Source organism: Corvus cornix, chromosome 12, assembly GCF_000738735.6.
Source record: "Corvus cornix cornix isolate S_Up_H32 chromosome 12, ASM73873v5, whole genome shotgun sequence".
NCBI lineage: Eukaryota > Metazoa > Chordata > Aves > Passeriformes > Corvidae > Corvus > Corvus cornix.
In genome coordinates, this window is record NC_046342.1 from 273,738 (window position 1) to 293,881 (window position 20,144).

The 20,144-nt window shown below is 45.0% G+C and overlaps 1 protein-coding gene and 1 long non-coding RNA gene across 3 annotated transcripts in view; one reads left to right on the forward strand and one right to left on the reverse strand.

Moving 5' to 3' along the window:
* Positions 1-5,110: 5,110 nt before the first annotated feature.
* Positions 5,111-19,696, reverse strand: NINJ1 (ninjurin 1). Its single transcript, XM_039559174.1, has 4 exons — positions 19,488-19,696; positions 12,253-12,487; positions 8,229-8,390; positions 5,111-7,232 (listed from the first exon to the last, which is right to left on the reverse strand). Exons 1-3 carry the CDS (start codon positions 19,557-19,559, stop codon positions 8,236-8,238), a joined length of 462 nt encoding a protein of 153 aa, XP_039415108.1. The 5' UTR covers positions 19,560-19,696; the 3' UTR covers positions 5,111-7,232; positions 8,229-8,235.
* The window catches only part of LOC104695731, a 37,798-nt gene continuing 36,581 nt past the window's right edge, over positions 18,928-20,144 (forward strand). The window contains exon 1 of one of the 2 annotated variants that reach the window (XR_005602978.1): positions 18,928-19,321. This is a non-coding gene — a long non-coding RNA (uncharacterized LOC104695731). The remainder of the gene's footprint in view (positions 19,322-20,144) is intronic. The other variant, XR_005602977.1, reaches the window with a different exon arrangement.

Genomic DNA, 20,144 nt, shown 5'->3' on the forward strand with positions numbered 1-20,144 from the left:
GGGCTTTCAAACCTGTTTTTTTATCAGCATGGAGAAGAAAGAATTTTTGTGGAGTATGAAGGAGAACACTGACCCACACAGGCCTGTCGTGGCTTTCTCCCAATGCTCCCCAGTTAGTGCACTTCACACAGTTTGTGAAGTTCAGTCATGTTCCCAAGTCACGTTCCCAGAATTTGAAACTCTCCAAGGGATGGAAAGGCCTGGAGGGATACAGTCATTTCTTTCCTGAGCAATGCTCTCCCTGGCATGTCTGGTGAATCATGTTTTCTGACACAGAAAAAAATAACTCCTGTTTCAGGGTAAAGACACATAGCTGTCTCCTTCTGTATCTTCCACAAGTCCAAAACAAATCTGAAACATAAGGCCTTCCCAACAGTTTAAATTATTTTCATTGCCAGAAATCTGGGGTAATGTTGGGTGGTGATGAAACCAATTTATTCTCAAATATTTTTGGCACCAATGAAAATGTTTAGCAATGTTTCAGTAGTCCTGGTGTGGTTCTTCCTAGCATGGCACCATATTTACCACTCACCTCCCAACTAGTTAAAACTTGTACCATTAAAAATGGGGTGGGGCATTTTTTCTTCTAGGCTGGAAGACTGGAAAAAAGAGTGGAAAACATCAGGAAGGAGGGTGAACGAGAAAGGAACCTGAGTTTTTGCCATCTCCATTTCTGACAAAGCCTGACTTGCCTGATGAGGAGCCATTGATAAGTCTCTGTTCCTGGCTGGGAGCTGTGGCACTCTCCTTGGGAAGGCAGCCAGGTTAGCAAATAGTTCTTGTTATGAGAAGCCAAAGGGATAAAATGAACCATGAAAACAGATCTTCAACAGACTGTCGAGGAAGAGGAAAGGGAATTCAAAATAACCCATAGCATCCAATAGGAAGGCAGGTAATTTTTTGTCATCACACTGTTAGGAAGTTGGATAATTATTGGTTAGATATTATTTTGAAAAGATCGTATTCTGTCTCTCACAACCTATCCTGCAATGACATGTCAGTGACCCTCCCATCGACACAGCCATGGACTAAGGAGTGAGGAGGAGTGGGAGCATTTACAGGCTGAGCCAGAGGGGCAGGAAAGGCCCTGGGGGTGCTGGTGGCAGCAGCTGAACAGGAGCCCAGGTGGGCAAGAAGGACCAGGGCACCCAGGCCTGTTCCAGCCATGGTGGGGCAGCAGGACCAGGGCAGTGCCCATCCCCTGTGCTGGGCACTGGTGAAGCCCCACCTCAGCTCCCGGGGTCAGTTTTGGGCTCCTCACAACAAGAATGACCTTGAGGGGCTGGAGCATGTCCAGAGAAGGGAATGGAGCTGGGAAGGAGCTGAGGGAGTTGGGGGGGCTCAGCCTGGAGAAAAGGAGGCTCAGGGGGGACCTTGTGGCACAACTCCCTGACAGGAGGGGGCAGCCAGGGGGGTCAGGATCTGCTCCCAGGAACAAAGGATAGGACAAGAGGGAATGGTCTCAAGCTGTGCCAGGGGAGGTTCAGGAAGAATATCTTCACGGAAAGGGTTGCCAGGCATTTAAAAGGGCTGCCCACAGATGTGATGGATTCACCATTCTTGAAGATGTTCAAGCAATGACTGGATGTGGCACTGGGCATGTTCTGGTCTGTCTGACAAGATGGTAGTTGGTCAAAGGTTGTACTCAATGATCTCTTCCTATGTAAATGATTCAGTGATTCTGTGATTCTGTGATTTCATACAGTGCAAATAACGCGATCAGTGTGAAAATAAGAAATTCCTGCCAACAGCAGCAGCCTTTATATACCATGTTTCTTCCTGTCAGTCTCTTTGCTGCGGACATACTTCCAACAACGTGTGTTTGCTTCCTGACATGCCCAAGAGCTGTCTGCTATCAATCAGCTCGAGTTGTTCTCGAGTTGTTCTTGAGCCAGCTCTGCCCATGCTTCTGCCCCCTCTGCCCTCCCACCGCTGCCAGACGTGTTCAAATGTCAGGATGGGAATAATTAGTGGTGAGGAGAAGGGTGAAACTCTGGGTACAGCTGACACATCACCCTGCAGCACTTGGATGCAACCCAGCCTCTGATGGAAACTCTGCTCTAAGGCCTGCTGTGGCCATGCTGTTATTTATCTCTTCCTCGAGTGCCTTGTTTATTTCAGTTCATTTGTTGCTCAAGGGATGTCTCACTTCTGCCTCTGGTTCAGCTTTGCTGATCACCTGGGAGTATTAAAGGGCTGTGGTGAGACCACTACATGCACTGGGTGATGGGGTCCTGGTGGTGGTGCCTCCCCCAGCCCCTTTTCAGGCTGCACCACGATCTGAGAAATGTGCCTGGGCGCAGCTCCTCTTGAGCGTATCACCGTCTGCTCCAGGAACTGATGCTGCCCAATTCCTCCTCATGTCCAGCCTGAGCCTCTCCTGGCACAGCTTGGGACCATTCCCTCTTGTCCTGTCCCTTGTTCCCTGGAAGCAGAGCCCGACCACCCCTGGCTGCCCCCCTCCTGTCAGGGAGCCACAAGCTCTGCCTCCTTTTCTCCAGCCTGAGCCCCCCCAGCTCCCTCAGCTCCTTCCCAGCTCCGTTCCCTTCTCTGGACATGCTCCAGCCCCTCAAGGTCATTCTTGTTGTGAGGAGCCCAAAACTGACCCCAGGAGCTGAGGTGGGGCTTCACCAGTGCCCAGCACAGGGGATGGGCACTGCCCTGGTCCTGCTGCCCCACCATGGCTGGAACAGGCCTGGGTGCCCTGGTCCTTCTTGCCCACCTGGGCTCCTGTTCAGCTGCTGCCACCAGCACCCCCAGGGCCTTTCCTGCCCCTCTGGCTCAGCCTGGAGCTGCAGGGGCTGTTGTGACCCAAGGACAGGACCCAGCACTTGGCCTTGCTGAACCTCAGACCACTGGCCTCGGATCCAGCCTCTCCAGATACAACCATGGAGCCTTGCTGCCCAACAGCAGATCAATACTCCCAGCAACCTTAGTGTCATCTGCAAACTCACTGAGGATAAAGCAGTTATTAATTAAAACATCTGGCAGTTGAGGGAGGTACAGAAACCAGGATGATGTTTTCTGCTTCAGCCTATTTTATGTAAGACTCAGCATCAGAATAAGCTCCAGCAGTGACCTGGTTTAGAAGACAAATTTAAGAGTCAGTTCCAGTAAATACGGTTGTTGTCACCTGCTTCAGTAAGTACAGCTACACTGAAAATCCCAGCCCAGGCTGTTCTGGATGCTGAAGGGACTAATGAGAAGGACCATGAGCAATGCTCACCCTGCCCAGAGCTTATGCAATAGGAGCAAATGGCTGACCTGGCACGAACCGCTTCCCAAACAGCCTGGAAAATTCATCTTGCTTCATTATTGATGACCTCTTTTTAAGGGAAGTATTTGCCTCCAACCAAGAACTCTGAAAAAGCACAGCAAACCAAAGAATGAGTCCAAGAACGAGTCAAACCTATGTATTTGTTTGCTGCCCCTCAAAGATACTTGCCAGGATTTTAAAGCAGCACCTGACTTAAAAGAGTAATAACCCCGTGATTAAATTATTTATACTTGAAACCAACTTGCAGATGCTTTTGTCTGCTAAAAAATACATGAACTCCAAACGCTTTAGAGACTTAAAATACTGATTTCATGTCTGAGGATGTTTTCCAAATCTTACTTAATCACAATAAAAGACGTGGGAATAAACCAGAAGCCTTTTTATTTAAAAAGGACATCCAGTAGCAAGTTGAATGCGGCTGATGCCCATACAGCCTCAGAGGCAGATGGATGACTCTCTGATCAGGTTTTCCTATGTTTAGAACCAAAAAGAGAGACCACGCTCTCTGGTATGATGCTTCAGGAGATCAGGAGGCAGAAGGATTCATGGCAGTTTTTGTTGTGGTTCTGAGCCCAGCTCTGGCAGACTCCACGTGAACAGGCCCCCACCCCTCACTGCAGAGGTCCAAATACAGCTCTTGGCATCCCACAATGTGTTCAATCTTGAAGTAATTTTTTCTTTCCTTTCTGTGTATCCTAAAAGCTGTGTCTTGCCAAATCCGTTGGAATCTGCAGTAGAGAAGTTGCAGTTGAGAACTGCCTGGTGGGTGTTCCCTGCCCTACTGCTCTGGATCCTGTTAGGTCCACAGGCTCCCAGGAGATGGGATACACAAGCCATGGTAGTTTCTATCAGACAACAGCTCAGCACTAAGGATGCTGTTACACTTTTCAGGACAAACCCACTCTAACAGCTTGTTTGTCTGAGTGACCTGCAAAATTATGGTCCAATAAAGAAAAGAATAAAATAGGAAAAAACTGGTATGTTCGTCCTGTACCCTCAGACTGCTTTCAAGTGTCTCAGTGCCAGACAAACATGATCATGCTCATAAGAGGTGATTCTTCCCCTCCACTCTGCCCTGGTGAGACCCCACCTGAAACACTGCATCCAGGTCTGGGGGCTTCAGCACAAGGAAGATGGGAAGCTGTTGGAATGAGTCCAGAGGAGGCCACAGAGGTGCTCCAAGGGCTGGAGCCCCTCTGCTCTGGAGCCAGGCTGGGAGAGCTGGGGGTGCTCACCTGGAGAAGGGAAGGCTCCAGGGAGAGCTCAGAGCCCCTGGCAGGGCCTAAAGGGGCTCCAGGAGAGCTGCAGAGGGACTGGGGACAAGGGCTGGAGGGACAGGACACAGGGAATGGCTTCCCAGTGCCAGAGGGCAGGACTGGATGGGATATTGGGCAGGAATTGTTCCCTGGGAGGGTGAGGAGGCCCTGGCACAGGGTGCCCAGAGCAGCTGTGGCTGCCCCTGGATCCCTGGCAGTGCCCAAGGCCAGGCTGGACATTGGGGCTTGGAGCAGCCTGGGATAGTGGAAGTCTCCCTGCCTGTGGCAGGGGGTTTGGATGAGATGAGCTTTAAGATTCCTTCCAACCCCAACCATCCTGGGATTCTATGACAGGACAGGACTGTGGCAGTAACAGGGGAAGGGGAAGCTCTGTTTAAAACTAGGCCAAATCACCCCAAATATGAAGCCAGCAAACATCAGCAGAGCTTGGGAATCTGTCTGCATCTGCCCTTAGTCAAAAAATTAGGATTTGCTAAGTGCCAGAAAGACTTTTCTTCTTGTTTGTATGTCTTGATTAAAAAACTACAAAGATACAAATCAGACAATGAAAAATATCTAATATTCATACCTAAGGTGAATGTCTTTTGGACAGGTTATGTATTTAGGAGAACACAAAGCAACAGACACAGGTACAAAGTTCCTGTACAGAACAGAGGTAGCTGCCCCCAGAGAGCCTCCAGACTGGATCAGATGCAGATGGGCAAATATTCCAGTGAGGAGAATGTTAAAAGGTAGCATTGTTGGTACAGTCAAGAATCTTATCAGAATTACTGACCAGTGTTGAGCCATGGATAAATTTCATACTGGAAGGACTCTGCCTACAGTCACCTATTTCCTCCAAAGGAAAGGTTTTTCAGATTTCCAGCACTGCTCTGTGGCCAGCCAACTCGCTCCTCTGAAGGATCCAAAGTGTGACAGCCACGAGTGGGCATGAACAGTCCCACAACAGTTGGTGGTTTGTAAAAAATAAACACAGGAAGTTGTCCTGCGTGCCTCATTCAGAACTTGTTCTGAGCTACATTTAAATTAGTACAGCACACACAATTAAACCACTGTGTGCTAGATACTGGTTAAATGCATGTTACAATGGAAATGAAGCAACAAAAGACAAATTAGAAAATAAAAAAGAATGTCTATTCCATTATTAACCACACAAGTTTCTGATTTGTTTTCTGTTAGTAATTCTTACATAGCATATACATGAAAATCTGGTACATCAATGGGCTTTGAGACATAACTAAAGACAAAGGTCAGTAATATAAATGAGATGAGACACATGGAAATCAAACTTCTATTCTTATGTACAAGGGAGCATTTGAAAATTGATGCTACAAAAATTGATTAATACAAATCTGCATCTACATGTAAGTGCAACCTAGAACACTCAGATTTTTCTCCTTGCAGGTATGATACTTTGGAAATAAAATTACTAAAATGTTTTTGTTGAAGAAATTCTTGTAACCTACACCATTACTAGCAACAGTGTATTTAGAAAAAGTGTAAGTTCCTGAGCCAGCAGGTAAGAGCCTAGAAGATATTTATATCTCTATATATATTTAAAAATAAAAAATTAAAAATTTGTTCTGCTTTTAGCCATAAACTCGTAAAAGTAACAAAACTGCAGCAATCAGTGATGAGAAGAGAGAGAGAGTAAACAAGAGAGAAAAACTCAATTCATTTTGCCATTTGAACTGCTGCTGACAGGCACTTGGTACCAGTTTAGCAGGTAAAGTTCACCCTGGATCCTCCAGTTTACCAGCTGAGCCTAGAAAAGGTGGCACTTCTAATAGAGTTTCCAGAAACTCGATATAAGGAAGGACCTTTTACAATGAGGGTGGGCAGGCCCTGGCACAGGGTGCCCAGAGCAGCTGGGGCTGCCCCTGGATCCCTGGCAGTGCCCAAGGCCAGGCTGGACATTGGGGCTGGGAGCAGCCTGGGACAGTGGAAGGTGTCCCTGACCATGGCAGGGGTGGGATGAGATGACCTTTAAAGGCCCCTTGAACTACTCTAGGATTCAAATAAATACATACAAGAATACACAGAATAGCAGTTCATGGTAAGAAACTATTAGCAATTAGGTTATTTGTGTCTGTGCAGGAAGAACAGGAAACTGGACAAAAGAATGCTGTTTGTTTCTGTTTGTCTCATCTTTGCTTTAGCTAGAGTGGAAAGAAAGACAAGGCACAGCTACCTTTACAGGCTGCAAAGGAAGAGCCCTGCTGGGCTACAGAGTACGTGGGCTTGGTGCCAAGCTGTGAAATAAAGGACAGTGTGACCATGCCAGAATCAAAGGCCTGACATTTCTTACCATGGTGGAAATGACAAATTGCCACAAAAACCAAAGGCATGTAAAAAGAGAAGTCCTGTGAAGTGCTACCAGATGATATTTCCTTGTTTCATGAGCTTATGTCACTTCTCTGAAAAAAAATGAAGTTTCTCCAGAAACTGAAATGCCAATATTCCAGAAAAACAGTGTCCTTGGGGACAAATCAACCTTTTCTTAGATGCCAAACAGTTTAAATATTAACACATGGGAAAATTTTAGGTATACAAATGTGTTGGAAACTTGAGAAAGCTGCTTGGTGTGTCCAGCTTCTTCAGATTCTTTTTCCTTTCCCACTGTGTCCAGTGTAACTGGCTCAACTGCAAATGGCATCTAAAATGAATGCTCCAGGTCCCTGAAACACAAAGATATTGATATTTTAGTGATACAGGAATTATAATAAATGACACATTTGCTTTAAAGGGGGAATTAAGTCTTCTGTGGAAAAGGGTGCATAATAGTAGTTACATGCACGGGCCATCTGGGCAGCACAGAGTGTACCATGGCCTGTCAGGCCAGTAATTCCTTCTTCAGCAGGTCTCTGACCCTGGGTTGAGATGTGGAAGACCAAGAGCCAGAGCAGTGCTGGCACACACACACTCAGCAGTCTGTTTTAAAGGCAGATGTTGACCGTGGTGCTTCTTGAGTTACAAGCCTACAATTCAGGTTTATCTCCTCCCATATTGCTCATCATAGCTGTGATGCTAGGAAGATACCCAGTTTGGTCCCCACAATTCCTGTATTTATCCTTCTGTGTAAGTAAAGAACGAAGTTGAAAATGCAGGTAGAGCAACAACATTGTTGTAAATGGCCACATGTGAAGTGATAGTGCTCATCTTTGTGGGCTGTCTCCCACAGAGCAAAGCCCTGTCCTGTGGAGGACAGAAGAGCCACACGATCTGCACAGGAACTGAGAGGCTCCAGCATGTGCAGTGTTACATGTCAGACTTAATAGCCCTAGGTACTTGGAAACAGATTGTCTTCAGTGTTAAGTAACAGACTGGATGCAAACTGTCCTTATAAAAAGGAGAGGCATTTGGAGAAAGCAGAACAACATTATTTCCCTTATTGTCTTAGTCAGCAGTAAGGAAAAGGAGTGGCTAGACCAGGACAATCCTTACACTTCCCATGGGTGACACATGTGCTGCCATCAACTTTTGAACTCCACATTTACAAACACACTGTAATAACTTACCAGTTCCCAGCAGCTTCTGCTTTTGCACTAATGTGGAGTGAACTCAGGTATCTGTGAGAACTTCAACTGTACACATAAACTTGTGGCTGTTTCTAAACTGCCCCAGTGTGCCCTGCCATGCCCTGCTACCTCATGCTGCAGGGAGACCACACTCACCTGGTCCTTACTGTCTTGGTGCTGACTCAGCAACTGGTTTCTGCACTCCAAAGGCAGTGATAAAAATATTCACAACTACTATAATGAATACTAGTCCAGTTGCAAGGTTGTTGAGGAAGTTCAGCTTTCCATGTTTTGCAGGGTTGTTAAGGTCATATTTTACTTCAAAGAGAAAGGAGAAAAAAATGTTTAATGATATGTATATTTCAAAATCCAGAATAAAAGGTTTCCTACTGATGTAATTCAAGAATTTATCTTATGCTAAGCTATTTGGATCAGTCATATTTTAAAGGGAAGTCAGATTCTGCAGTGTCAGTAAAAGCCCTAAGGGGAAGGTCTGTAACCACAAGGAGCCTATTAACTTCCAGTAATTAGCATCTAATCTCTGTGGAGACACATGGAAGTGAAGGATGCACTAACATCACTAGAAATCTTTTGAGTTCTTTATGTTTTGAAGCCCAGCTTTGTTGCCGACTTAGAGCATTTAAAAATTATTGAATACATGAAGCTTGAAGCCCTGACAAGATGAAGTTAAATTTCCTAGTTAAAATGCTACAAATCTCTTTACCAGTGCTGGATTTTTTTTGTACTGGTGCCCTTCCCCAGCTTGTATTCCCTTGTACGCCCTGCTTTTGCCCTGATTCTGTTTTTAGAAAGCAAGGGCACTCTATCTACTAAACAGAGGGAGGTGTGAAAGCAGTGTAGCTGCAGTCCCTTCTACAGACAGCATCTGCTGTGCAAACATTTTCCTTTGTTTCTTGCAGTTGTTTTTTGGTTGAACTGCTAAAGGGAATGAGGGAGGCTCACACAAGGGAGATAGCATTAATTTAGTGTAAGCTTTGATTCCAGGCCTCATGATAGCATACAAATTAGTTACACTGGGCTGATAATAGGTTTGGTTTAAGACAGTGAGAAGTCTGGGGCGCTTGCCTGGCATCACAGAATCATTAAGGCTGGAAAAGACCTCCAAGATCATCAGGTCTAACCTTTGACCAAATACTGTCATGCCGACTGAAACACCACGTGAAAACCCAAGAGTTTGCTGTCTCTGTTCTCAGGCAGGAAGGGCTCTGCAGCTCAGACCTTTGGCTACATTCCTTTGATTCACTGGTGGAGTGAGTGCTGATGAATTCTGGAGCATGTTTTGAGAATGGGTTTTGCCTATTAAGACTCCTAGTTCTCAAGGGCATAGATCACTGGAGCTCGTGTCTGCATGTGCACAACATGCGAGAGAAAGTTTGTACCGGACAAGTTTTTACAGAAACATAAAACTTAGAGCTCCTTCTGACAGGCACACACATAGATATACAGCTTATGTCTCTACTACACAAAATAAATCTTGTTATTCACTTGTAACATCATCACCATGTTCCATACTGCAGAAGTGAACCACAGAACCAATACTCCTTGTTGTTGAAGCAGTTAACAAGCAGTGGTCACAAACACACTCGTGATGCTGAAGTGCTAACAGCCAGGTTCACCTGGGGTCCCTAATTAGGAAGTCTAATGCTGTTTTGGTTTCAAGGAATTCTGGGCGCCTGTTCAAGTCCTGTTTGCTAAAGCAGTGTAGTCAAACAACACAGGCCAGGCAAAGCACTGAAGAACAGTGTGGGGGAACTGCCTGAGAAGCTACTGCACACATGTGTAGGCATGAAATAATTGAAGTTCAGTAGTACTTCAACCTTAAAATGAGTTTACACATCTGTAAAGCATCTGGAGGCATGTGGATGCTTGCATCCGAACAGGACCTGGAAGGACTCTTGTACTGCCATGTGAATGAAGAAGAATAAATTAAATTGAATAATTAATTCATTCTGAAACATGGAGTAAGAGCATTTGAGATGGTTGGTTTAAAAAGGAAAGGCAATAATGGCCTAGCCTGTTACGCGAGTTAAAAGCAATCATGCTGAAAGGCAAACTGACACTCTCAGAGCTGTCCTTTTGTCCAAAGGAGGGTCAGAGAAGACAAGTAATACTTGTCAGTTTAGGAAGAGCTCTAAATTTTGAAGTAGAATTACAGTAATCCTATCTTTGTAATTACAGTACTTAAGATGAGGGTGTTTGTGAAAATGTCCTTAAGAACAGTTATTCTTTAAGTATTTTATTATAGTGGATTACTATGATTTCATGTCACTGAAACTATTTCAAGACATTTTTGCTTTTCTTCCAAAAAGTTAAGGTCACCAGATCACTTCCAAGGACAAATCTGCTGAACATTTCTCACATTGTTTTCGTGAAAGGCTCTTTTGAAGGAGGAAAAGCTTTTAATACCTAGTAGAAACTGTGAGAACTGGCAGCTCCCAGGATAAAACTCTGACTCAAGGAAAGAAACTGGATGGTGGCACAGACTTTTGCTTGGCCGTGTGAGAGCTTGTAGAGACAGAATTTCATGGCTGGACAGAACCAAACTACTCCTGCAAGCTAAAACTATCAAATATACATTGTAAAAAGCAAGTTCTTGCTCTGCTGCCTGTATCTTTGTACTTTCCTGTCCTACTTCCTGTCTCCTTCCTATCTTTGAGCTCAGCAGGACAGCATTGCTCCAACAGTGTGTCACCACAGGCCAAGGGCTCTGTCACCCTCAATGTGACAAAGATAAAACTGACAGCAATTTAAAGCATTTCAGCAATGTCTTGCAGAAACAAGCATTAAAATGCAGTATCACAGCACATACTGGGAAATTATTGCCCAACAGAAAGACAGGGAGCTTGTTTACAGCCTCAAAGCCTGCTGAACCAACCAGGGAGACACCTTCAGCTGAGGAACATAGAAATATTTTGCTGATTTTTCCATTACTCTCTTCCCACACCTCCCAGCATCAACAGGTTAGGTTTTTTTCCAGTCCCTTTCTGGAATCTCCTCTGAGCCAAGACCTGGATTTTGCTCTTGCACCAACTCTATCAAATGCAGAGACAGCTGTATTCCACCTCTTTTTTAAGAAAGAAAAAAGCTATATCAACTGCATATTAATATTACAAGCTATGTGTATCCTGGATCCCTAGGAACTTTCTCCTTGAACAGAACATTGTTTTTTGAGCTGTGATAAGAGAGCAGAACACTGAAAGATTGACAGGGATGCCAAAGGTGGCACCCATAACTCATTAAATGCCATGTGTGAACTCTGCCTGTTCATTTACATTAGGCCCAAGGTCAGGTACCTAGTTCTCACTAAGGTAAAGGGCAAAATTTGAAAAATGTTATGAGAATAAATGATCACACAGCACTAGCAGAAATGATCCACAGCTGTTTCCTACCAGTGGAGGTGTCATTTATTCCAGGTGGGGAATGGTAGATACAGTTTGATTGCAACACAGCCAAGCTGAAGACAACATGTCACACCAACAGGATGATGGACATTTGGACTTTCACTTCCCTTTTGGAGTTCTGCATTCACAATATTTTCTTATATGACTGACATGGAAGAAATACATTTCAGTCATAAGATTAAGTAACAGGTCTTGCCAAAAACAGTATTATGAAACTGGATAGACTGAATTATCCTATCTGGCCTACTGATGTTTCTTTTACAGTATTTCATAATTTTCCTTCTTCCTCAGACTTTCTGGAAAGAAAAGTGTTCACAGTATGGATAGATGAGTAGGAGGAAGTTGATAAAAATTGAAGACTTCACATAAAGCTGCCCTTCCTCCCTTTGTTACAGTATTTCTATGGTTTCAAGAGAAAATCTGTATTTTTGGATATTAGGAAAAATTTCTTCACTGAAAGGGTTGTCAAGCATTGAACAGGCTGCCCAGCGAAGTGTCACCATCCCTGCAGAGAATTAAAAGACGTGTAGTTGTGATGTTTATGTACATGGTTTAGTGGTGAACACGGCAGTGCTGGGTTAACTTTTAGACTGGATGATTCCAGGGGTCTTTTCCAACCTAAATGATTCTATGATTCTAACTTGAAGCGGTTCTGAGGTAACGGCGTTTTAAAAGCAAATGGTGTGTCTGTATATCATCTTACAGGCTGTGTCCTATAAGAAACATACCAGTCAATGGCTCTTGCTGTTGCTACCTACCAAGGAATATCAGGAGCACTCCCACCATAACTTGCAGGGTGAGTGACAGACTGATAAGAATGATCAGCGGGATGTAGAAGGAAAAAGAAGGCCCTTGCTCCATCACGGCTTTGAGCTGGGACGCGTTGGCCATCAGCAGGGCAATGTCCAGCATGCTCTCGGCGGCGCTCTTCTTGTTGGCATAGTGGTTGATGTTGATGGGTCTGTCCCTTTGGAACCACTGTGACGTTCTGTGCTGAAGCCAGCAGAGAGGAAAACTGTTATTCACATCTCTTTTAATTGGTGGTGAGTGAGAGATCACTTGGCCCATCAAATAATTTCTGTAATCATACGGGCAGAGCCACAGCAGTACTGAGATCTCCTGTGCAGCTTTCCCACTGTTACCCCCGTCCTCCAGACAGGAGAGCAGAAAACAGTGCCTGCCTGTACTGCCCTATGGCACTTTTTCCAGCTTGCCTATAGGATCAGTCTAAACAGTCAGCATATTTCTACCCTGGGAAAAGGAGAGACTGGAAAAGATGAAAAGTTTGCACTGAGAAAAAGTTGGGAGGGAAAAACCACTGTAACACAATCCAGCAAACAACAGGTTGTTGTGACTAATTTACCCCTGAAGGCACACTTAAAAGTACAGATATTTATTAAATTCACTTTCTCTCATCACACATCCAAAAAGTTCCTTCATTACTCATGAGTCTTATTTTAAGGACTGATGTGAAGTTGGCCACTGTGTGAGCTTTGCTTGCCCTCCTTTCCCTGCTTCTCCTTCCTCTGCCATGCCACTCTCCAGGGCCAGCCAAACACTCATACACAGATGTTTTTCCACTTAACTATCATATGATCCGTTGTTGCCAAGAATTGTCCAGTTATAAGGGAATCTTTTTTTCCCCATTTTCACATCAGCTGGTTTTGGTCTGGGGTTGTTTTTTTGTTTGTTTGTTTGTTTGTTTTAATTGCTCTGCAAACAAACAGAAAATAAAAACCAACTGCAGGGCAAACCTAGAGCTCGTTAACCCAACGGGATGAATATATGAGTGTTTCCCGATGATGATTCATGTGACCTGACTTGAAATTTGACTGCTTGTCTCCCAGAGGTGCCTATTTCTCCCTGGATTAGATATAGCTTAGGGTAACTAGGTTAGTCTTAGGTGCCCAACTCCATGATGAAGGAAGAGTAGGTGATCCTCTATCCTGCTGTCTCTGAATAGGTTAGGAATTTCAATCTTGCTGCTCTTACTTCTAGACTTTATTTTCAAAAATAATAGACAAATATATGAAAAATAAGCTTATTCTAGCTGACTTCTTTAAAGCTACTTCTTAGAGACTTTTTTTATTGCCCAAAGGCGTTCCTGACTGCCAGAAAATCCTGTGAAAGAAGTCTGGCTTTGCAGGTTAGCTCAAATACAGAAGACACCTTCTAATTACTCTCCTCAGCAGCACTAAACATGATCAACTCCAAAGCCAGGCTTGCCACAGTCCAGACCTAAAAGCCTCCTTTTAAGTAGGGCAGATATTCACGTACACATTGCCAGTTTTTCCAGGGCATTTAAACACCAAACTTGACCTATTTTCATCCAACATGTTGTAATCCATCACAAGCCTAAATATTTGACTAAGTGTAACTTGTCATAGGGCAGCAGCATATGTCAGAGCTTTTTCTCAGCCTGTGATCTTGCCTTCACCAAGAAAAATGACCTGTAATCATGAAAACCCCAGAAACATTCACTTCCTGTCTCCTGACTGATGTTGTAAAGCCGTAAAACAAAAAACAAACAAACAAAAGCCAATTAGCCTTGTCTTCTGGGAGCAAGCTGGAGGCCCCTGCCAGAAGTATTGAAACTGATGCAGTCAGTACTACATGGGCACTTTCTAAGATGAGACTATGTGTTACACAGCAATATATAGACAGGCAATGAAAGAAGAGATGTTGCCTTAACCTCAGGAGAGTGACAGTCTGTACAACAGAAATGACAGTAGAACTTCGTTATGTGGCTTTAGGAAGATTCCAAGCATGTGGCAATGTGTGCAGCCCACAGCACCAAACAACACTTACTGTGCTGTGAACACCTGCAGGGCTGCAGAGAGGGAAGGCAGACTGTCTGCAGATTTCCTAGGATGCAGGTAAAGTAAGGCTTTTCCCGCAGTGTCACTTGGCAAAAGAGCAGTGTGCATTCCACATGACCTGCTTCAGTGTCAGTGTAACCAAAACACCTCGTCACACACTCAATACTCAAATTACTTGGTAGAGACAAGCAAAGCCCTTGTGTTCGTGTCTCCAAAGCGGTTTGAGCAAAACCACCATGTGCTGGCTCTCACATGTGTCTAAGAGCCAGGTGCAGCTGGGACTGCATTCCCTGCAGTATTCCCTGCCTGCCTGCAGGCCCCCAGTGCTGCAAAGCTGCAGCCTCTCAGCACAACAACCTGCCCTGCTGGTCTAAGCACAGCTAGACAAAGGACAGGACTGAAAAACCTCTCCCTCTTGCTCCATCTGTGACTCGAAGAATCCCATGGATGAGCTTATTTTCACAGTGACATGGTGCTGTTCCCACAGACAATACCACTCTGGGTCTCCTCACAGAAGCAGGGGCTGTTTGCTTGCCCAGAGCAGTGCACTCTGCAAGGACAAAGCTACAATGCCATGTCATTAATGGGCACTTTTTTGGCTCTGTAACACAAAACCTCCGCTCGAAGATTGCGTGGTACTGTTTTACAGTCTCCCTGTGTTAGTACAGACTTTGCCACTGCTTTGCTTCACTCCCCATTTCAATGGTACACCCAGAAGAACTGAGTCCCTTTGAAATACAGAAAGGATTTATTAGTTACATTTACTAAAAAGCAAATACAAGCAGCTCTGCAGCAAATGTCCTTGGGTGCTGAGTTCCATGAATCACAGCTAAGCCCCACTTGGTGATTCAACAGGAAGGAAACAGCACTGAAAATGGAAATATTTGAAAACAATAAAGTATCTTTGCTAAATACAGTAAATTGCTATAGTAAGGATTACAGCAGTTTTCTTTCTATTTGAGGTTAGTTATTAATGCAATTTTATGGGCCAGCAGCCTTGATTCAAAATGAAACTGGACCAGAATGACCTCTGGGTTTGTAATGCCATAGAGCAAGCTTCCTGAAAATCTTGTGTTTAGGAATAAGTCTGAATTATAAAACAATGGAAACTTGCTACATAATAATGAAGCTGTGCAGAACTAAAGCTGAGCCATACTGAACTTACAGCAGGGCTGCTCTTTATTGTGTTCTGCAATATTTTTCCTAACCAGAACAGTTAAAGAGATGCTAAAAAGCCATTTTGTTTAAGAAGCAATTTGCTAAGGTTTTGAAGGATTAATCTTTCAGAAAAATAGCACATGGCTAATTTTTCCGGATCTTTGAGGGGGAATCTCACGTTTGGAAAAAATTCCGGTTAAATCAATAAAGAGATGGATCAGACATAAAAGGAACAATACAGGGCTAAAATAGAACACAATTTCAGAACATTTTTTTCAAAGATCAAACCTACAGTTACAGGATTGCACTAGCAACCTCATACTAGTATTTAATAATACCTACAGTTACAGAATTTCTGTCCACATCTCCATCACTTGCTCACTGAAATTGCAAAGGGTCATATATGGCTACTCTGAAGTCAGACTTCCCCTCCATCTCAGAGATCTTGCTGATCTAAAACCAAACAGGTAAAATATTCTACAAAGAAAAAAAATACTCTTCCAACAAAAATATTTTAAGCCATATTGGTCATGTAATGGATGATTACAGAATCACAGAATAGGCTCAGCTGGAAGGGACCCACAGGATCATCCAGTCCAGCCCCAGGCCCTGCACAGACACCCCAAATCCCACCCTGGGCACCCCTGGCAGCGCTGCCCAAACGCTCCTGGAGCTCTGGCAGCCTCGGGGCCGTGCCCATTCCCTGGGGAGCCTGGGCAGTGCCCAGCACCCTCTGGGGGAAGAACCTTTGCTGATATCCACCCTAACCCTCCCCTGACACAACTGCAGGTCATTCCCTCAGGTCCTATCACTGGTCACCACAAAAAGACATCAGTGCCCCTCCTCTGCCCCTCACGAGGGAGTTGTTGACTCCAATGAGTCTCCCTCCAGTCTCCTCCAGCTGAACAGACCAAGGTTTCCCCCTCCAGGCCCTTCACCATCTCGTGGCCTCATCTCTAATAGATCCTTTGTACACCTCCTCAGAAGATATTTTGTGGTTTTTCCTTCAAAAAAACATTACATCACTTGTCCGTCTTAGCACTGACTCAAGAGGGAAAAACCCCTATCCCTGGTCTGGCATGAATCATCAGTTTCATTTCCTACGGAAATTTCATTTTGAGGAGAGCGGGGAGATGTCCACCCAAGTACCATCCCAGGGTAACACTAACTAGTTTGTGAGAACTCTGCAATCACGTCTTGAGATGCTGTGGTGGCAGGCAAATAAAAAAAAAGAAAAAAAGGGAAAAACTCAGCATGTGTTCGTATTTCATAGACATCATGATTTTCTTGCAGCTTCAAAACCCTGTGCTTAAGAGGAATCACTTTTAAACAAACATAAAATGCAAGTAATGACTACATTAAGAAAAAAAAGCAGCAATCATGTTGACTCCTGAGAGCTAGAAAAGTTAATATTAAAAAAGGGAAAAGTACAGTCTGCTGAGGGCTGAGCACTGTTTTCCTAAAGCTGTACTGGTTCCAGGATCCAGTTAGAATATTTCTACTCATTAAATGACTTTAAAATAATCAGCACACCTCATGACTAACTTTGTGAAATGAAGGAGTAACTTAAACTTGTTCACACAGCTATTTTAAATAGAAATTTGCTCCTGTATAATTTTTTTCTGCCTTGCACCATTATTACTCATTCCAGTCATCTGGTCTTAGAATACTACTTCTCACAACTGGGCTGTGGACTGTCTATTTTGTGTGGTTAACACACTGTTTGTTTACTCTAGCTACTTAAAAAACATGCAAAGAAAAACTTATCACCAATAGTATCAATATTTGGAGTAAATCGAATACTCCAAATTCGATATGAGTAATGCTCTAGAACACACCATGTCAGGCTATACGTAGCAAATGCAATATGATGCCAAGAAACTGCCATGTTTCCTTTATGGAGCACTTTTATGCTCCAAATTACTTCTGAATTAATATACAGACTTTAAGACATTTTTAGGAATAACATGATTAAAGCTATTTATTTCTACTATCCAATTCTTGTTCACCTTTTTCATAGCTCCTCTTTAACTCCTTTATCTAGCACATCCTGTTATCTTGGAAACACTGAACTAGATTTTACAACACGGTGGATGAAGAGTGTTTCAATATGGATCATGAACAAGGAAAGCAACTAGAACAGTTACACTCTGTATTTGTATGAACAGATTCTTTGAAGAAGAGACCAGATACTTCTGCCAGGTGTAATTACACACATTAGTCAGTGAGGTGTGCCATGCCAGCCCAAACCTAGAAGCAAGGAATTTCTTGCTTCTAAAAGCCTGACAGCTGCTAAAAAAATGTATTCAAATGAACCGTGGAGTAAAAATAAACCACATCAAACCACTGTGTGGCCACTTGTTCAGAACTACTGAGAGCTTAACTGGTCTTTCTAAAATTTGTATGCTTTGATTGCTTTGAAGGTGACACCCACACCTGCATTTCATGTCAGCTCTTCTGCAGGAGAAGGTAGTGGTCTGTGGTGAAGATGTGCAAGAGGGTCTGTTTTGAGGAGAGGAAGGACAGGTGCTGGGATGGGCAGGAAGGAAACCAGGGTGGCCCATGTTCCAATGCCTGTGAGCATTCCTCAAAGCAGACACACTTTTCACTCCAGTAATGGAAGATTTAGGCACCTGCAGATGGTCTCTCCAGGTTTAGGTGGCTGCTGAGCTGGGGTGTTCTTTTGTTTGTATGAATTGTGAACACTGGCAGATTTTTTAAGGCATCTTCTATTCAGACGGGCTTCTGAAAAATCTGTCCCCATCTGTTTTACCTTGCATTTACTTTGTGTGTGTGTGAGAGAAAATTTAAAAAGTGTTTATGAAGTTCCCTGAAGTGCCACTGTATACATTTAAAACAATGTAATAGCATGTCTCACTGCTTATTCTTTTGATGGCACTCACAGAGAACTTGAGTTTTGATGGGAAAGATGTAACGAAATGAGGGTTGCTTGCAACTGAAGATGAAGTAAAACAGGAAAGTTGCTGAAAAATTCTTGGAGCAGACCATATTGGGAAAAACCCCCCATCAAGAGTATTTGTGATGCAATCACAAAGCTGTGTCAAGAAAACGAAAGAACTGCTGAGAAGTCAGAGGTTTAGAGGAAACCACTCCAGACCAACAGTTTGACCTGCATATCCCAGCTATGATTCACTTTAGGTGGGATTTCCAGGATTTATTAAAAACAGATTTTTATTTTCCTTGGTTTGATATTCATGACTCCAAGGGTTTGTCAGGGAGGGAGGGATGGAGAAAGGACAGATGTGCTACACAATCAGCCCCCCCGTCTGTAACCAGAGAGTTTTACCAGTGACACAGAAGAGGGTTTAGTACAATGGTTTCTGTGTGGCAGAGACTTAGGTTGGAATAAGAGCTGCCTTTAGAGTTTAGTCCTTCCCAAAACAAGATAAAAGACACTCTTTACCAGTCTGTTTTTTTCAGATAAGTAACATGCTCAGCAAACATCCTTTATACTTAAACAATACGGGATGAATACTTTCCAGTGAAGATCTCTGGTCATGTTTTGACTACACAGAGTAGGAAAAAGTTGGGTATTCTTGTTTTTATTTGGATTACTGCATGGAAATTAACCATACAGACACAACCCCTTCAGTAATTCCTCGTACTTTTGTAATTGCTTATTCTGCGTGGATATCGTCTCCCAAGCCGGCTGGGTGGGCAAAGCCCTGCAGGTGCGGCGAGCTCGGGGCGGGCTGCTGGCAGGGGAGGGTCCTGGCTGACAGCTGTGGGAGCCAGGGGCTGCCAGGGATGCTCTGCTCAGCCCTGCCCCGGCGTACGGACCAGCGCAGCGACCTCCCTACAGGAACGGCGTGGAATCCACCCAGGACAGGTAAAAACCCAGCAACAGCCGAGCGGCACCGATGGCCAGGGCGCGGCCGCAGACCGCCCGCACCTCGCGGAGTCCCCGTTCCGCAGAGCCCCGGGAAGGACGCGGGCACCGGGATCCCCCCGCTCCGCCCCGCCCCGCTCCCGCCGAGCCCGGCCCCGGCCCTCACCCGCTCCTCGGCCGCCGCCTCCGCGCCCTCCGCCTGCCCGTTGAGCTCGTGGGTCTCGCTGCCGGAGTCCATCGCGGCTCCGCTGCTCCCCGCTGTCCCGGGGGGCCGGGGCGCGGAGGGGAAGGTTCCCCGCGGAGCAGCGGTCTCCGGCGCTGGCCCGGCCTCCCCGCGCAGAACCCGGGGCCCTTCCCGCCGCCGGGGCCGCCTTCCCCCGCTCTTCCCCGCCTCCTTCCCGTCCTCTCCCCCTCCTCCTCCTCCTCCTCCCTCCCTGCCCGCGGGCGGAGGTTTCCGCGCCGGGCCCGGCCGGGTCGGGCTCCGCGGCCGGTCCGCGCCCCGGGCGGGCGGAGCGGCTGCAGCCCCGGCGGAGCGGAGCCCGCACCCGCACCCGCACCCGCACCGGGGGCGAAGCCCAAGCAGCCGGGGTTGAGCCCCAATTTCCAGTGCTGGCCAAGAATCACATTGCGTGTTATTCTGTATGTAGGGAATTGGTAATGGATGCAAATGGCTCATTTCAGAAATCTGTCTTGACAAAGTGGAAGGCTAGAGTTTGATTTTTAAGAGCTCTTTGATCAGTGTTTTTAGGGTTTCAGTATCGTTATTCTTTTTTTTTTTTTTCCCTCATTATCCTATATATTTTTGTCTCCCTATGCTTACTTT

Bases quoted from the DNA above. Each gene is read 5' to 3' on its own strand.
- NINJ1 (XM_039559174.1), bottom strand. From the start codon at position 19,559: ATGGACTCCGGCAGCGAGACCCACGAGCTCAACGGGCAGGCGGAGGGC. The intron at 12,488-19,487 runs GTGAGGGCCGGG...TGCTGGCTTCAG, and splicing joins AGGCGGCGGCCGAGGAGCGG to CACAGAACGTCACAGTGGTT. The intron at 8,391-12,252 runs GTAGGTAGCAAC...TTCTCTTTGAAG, and splicing joins AGTGCTCCTGATATTCCTTG to TAAAATATGACCTTAACAAC.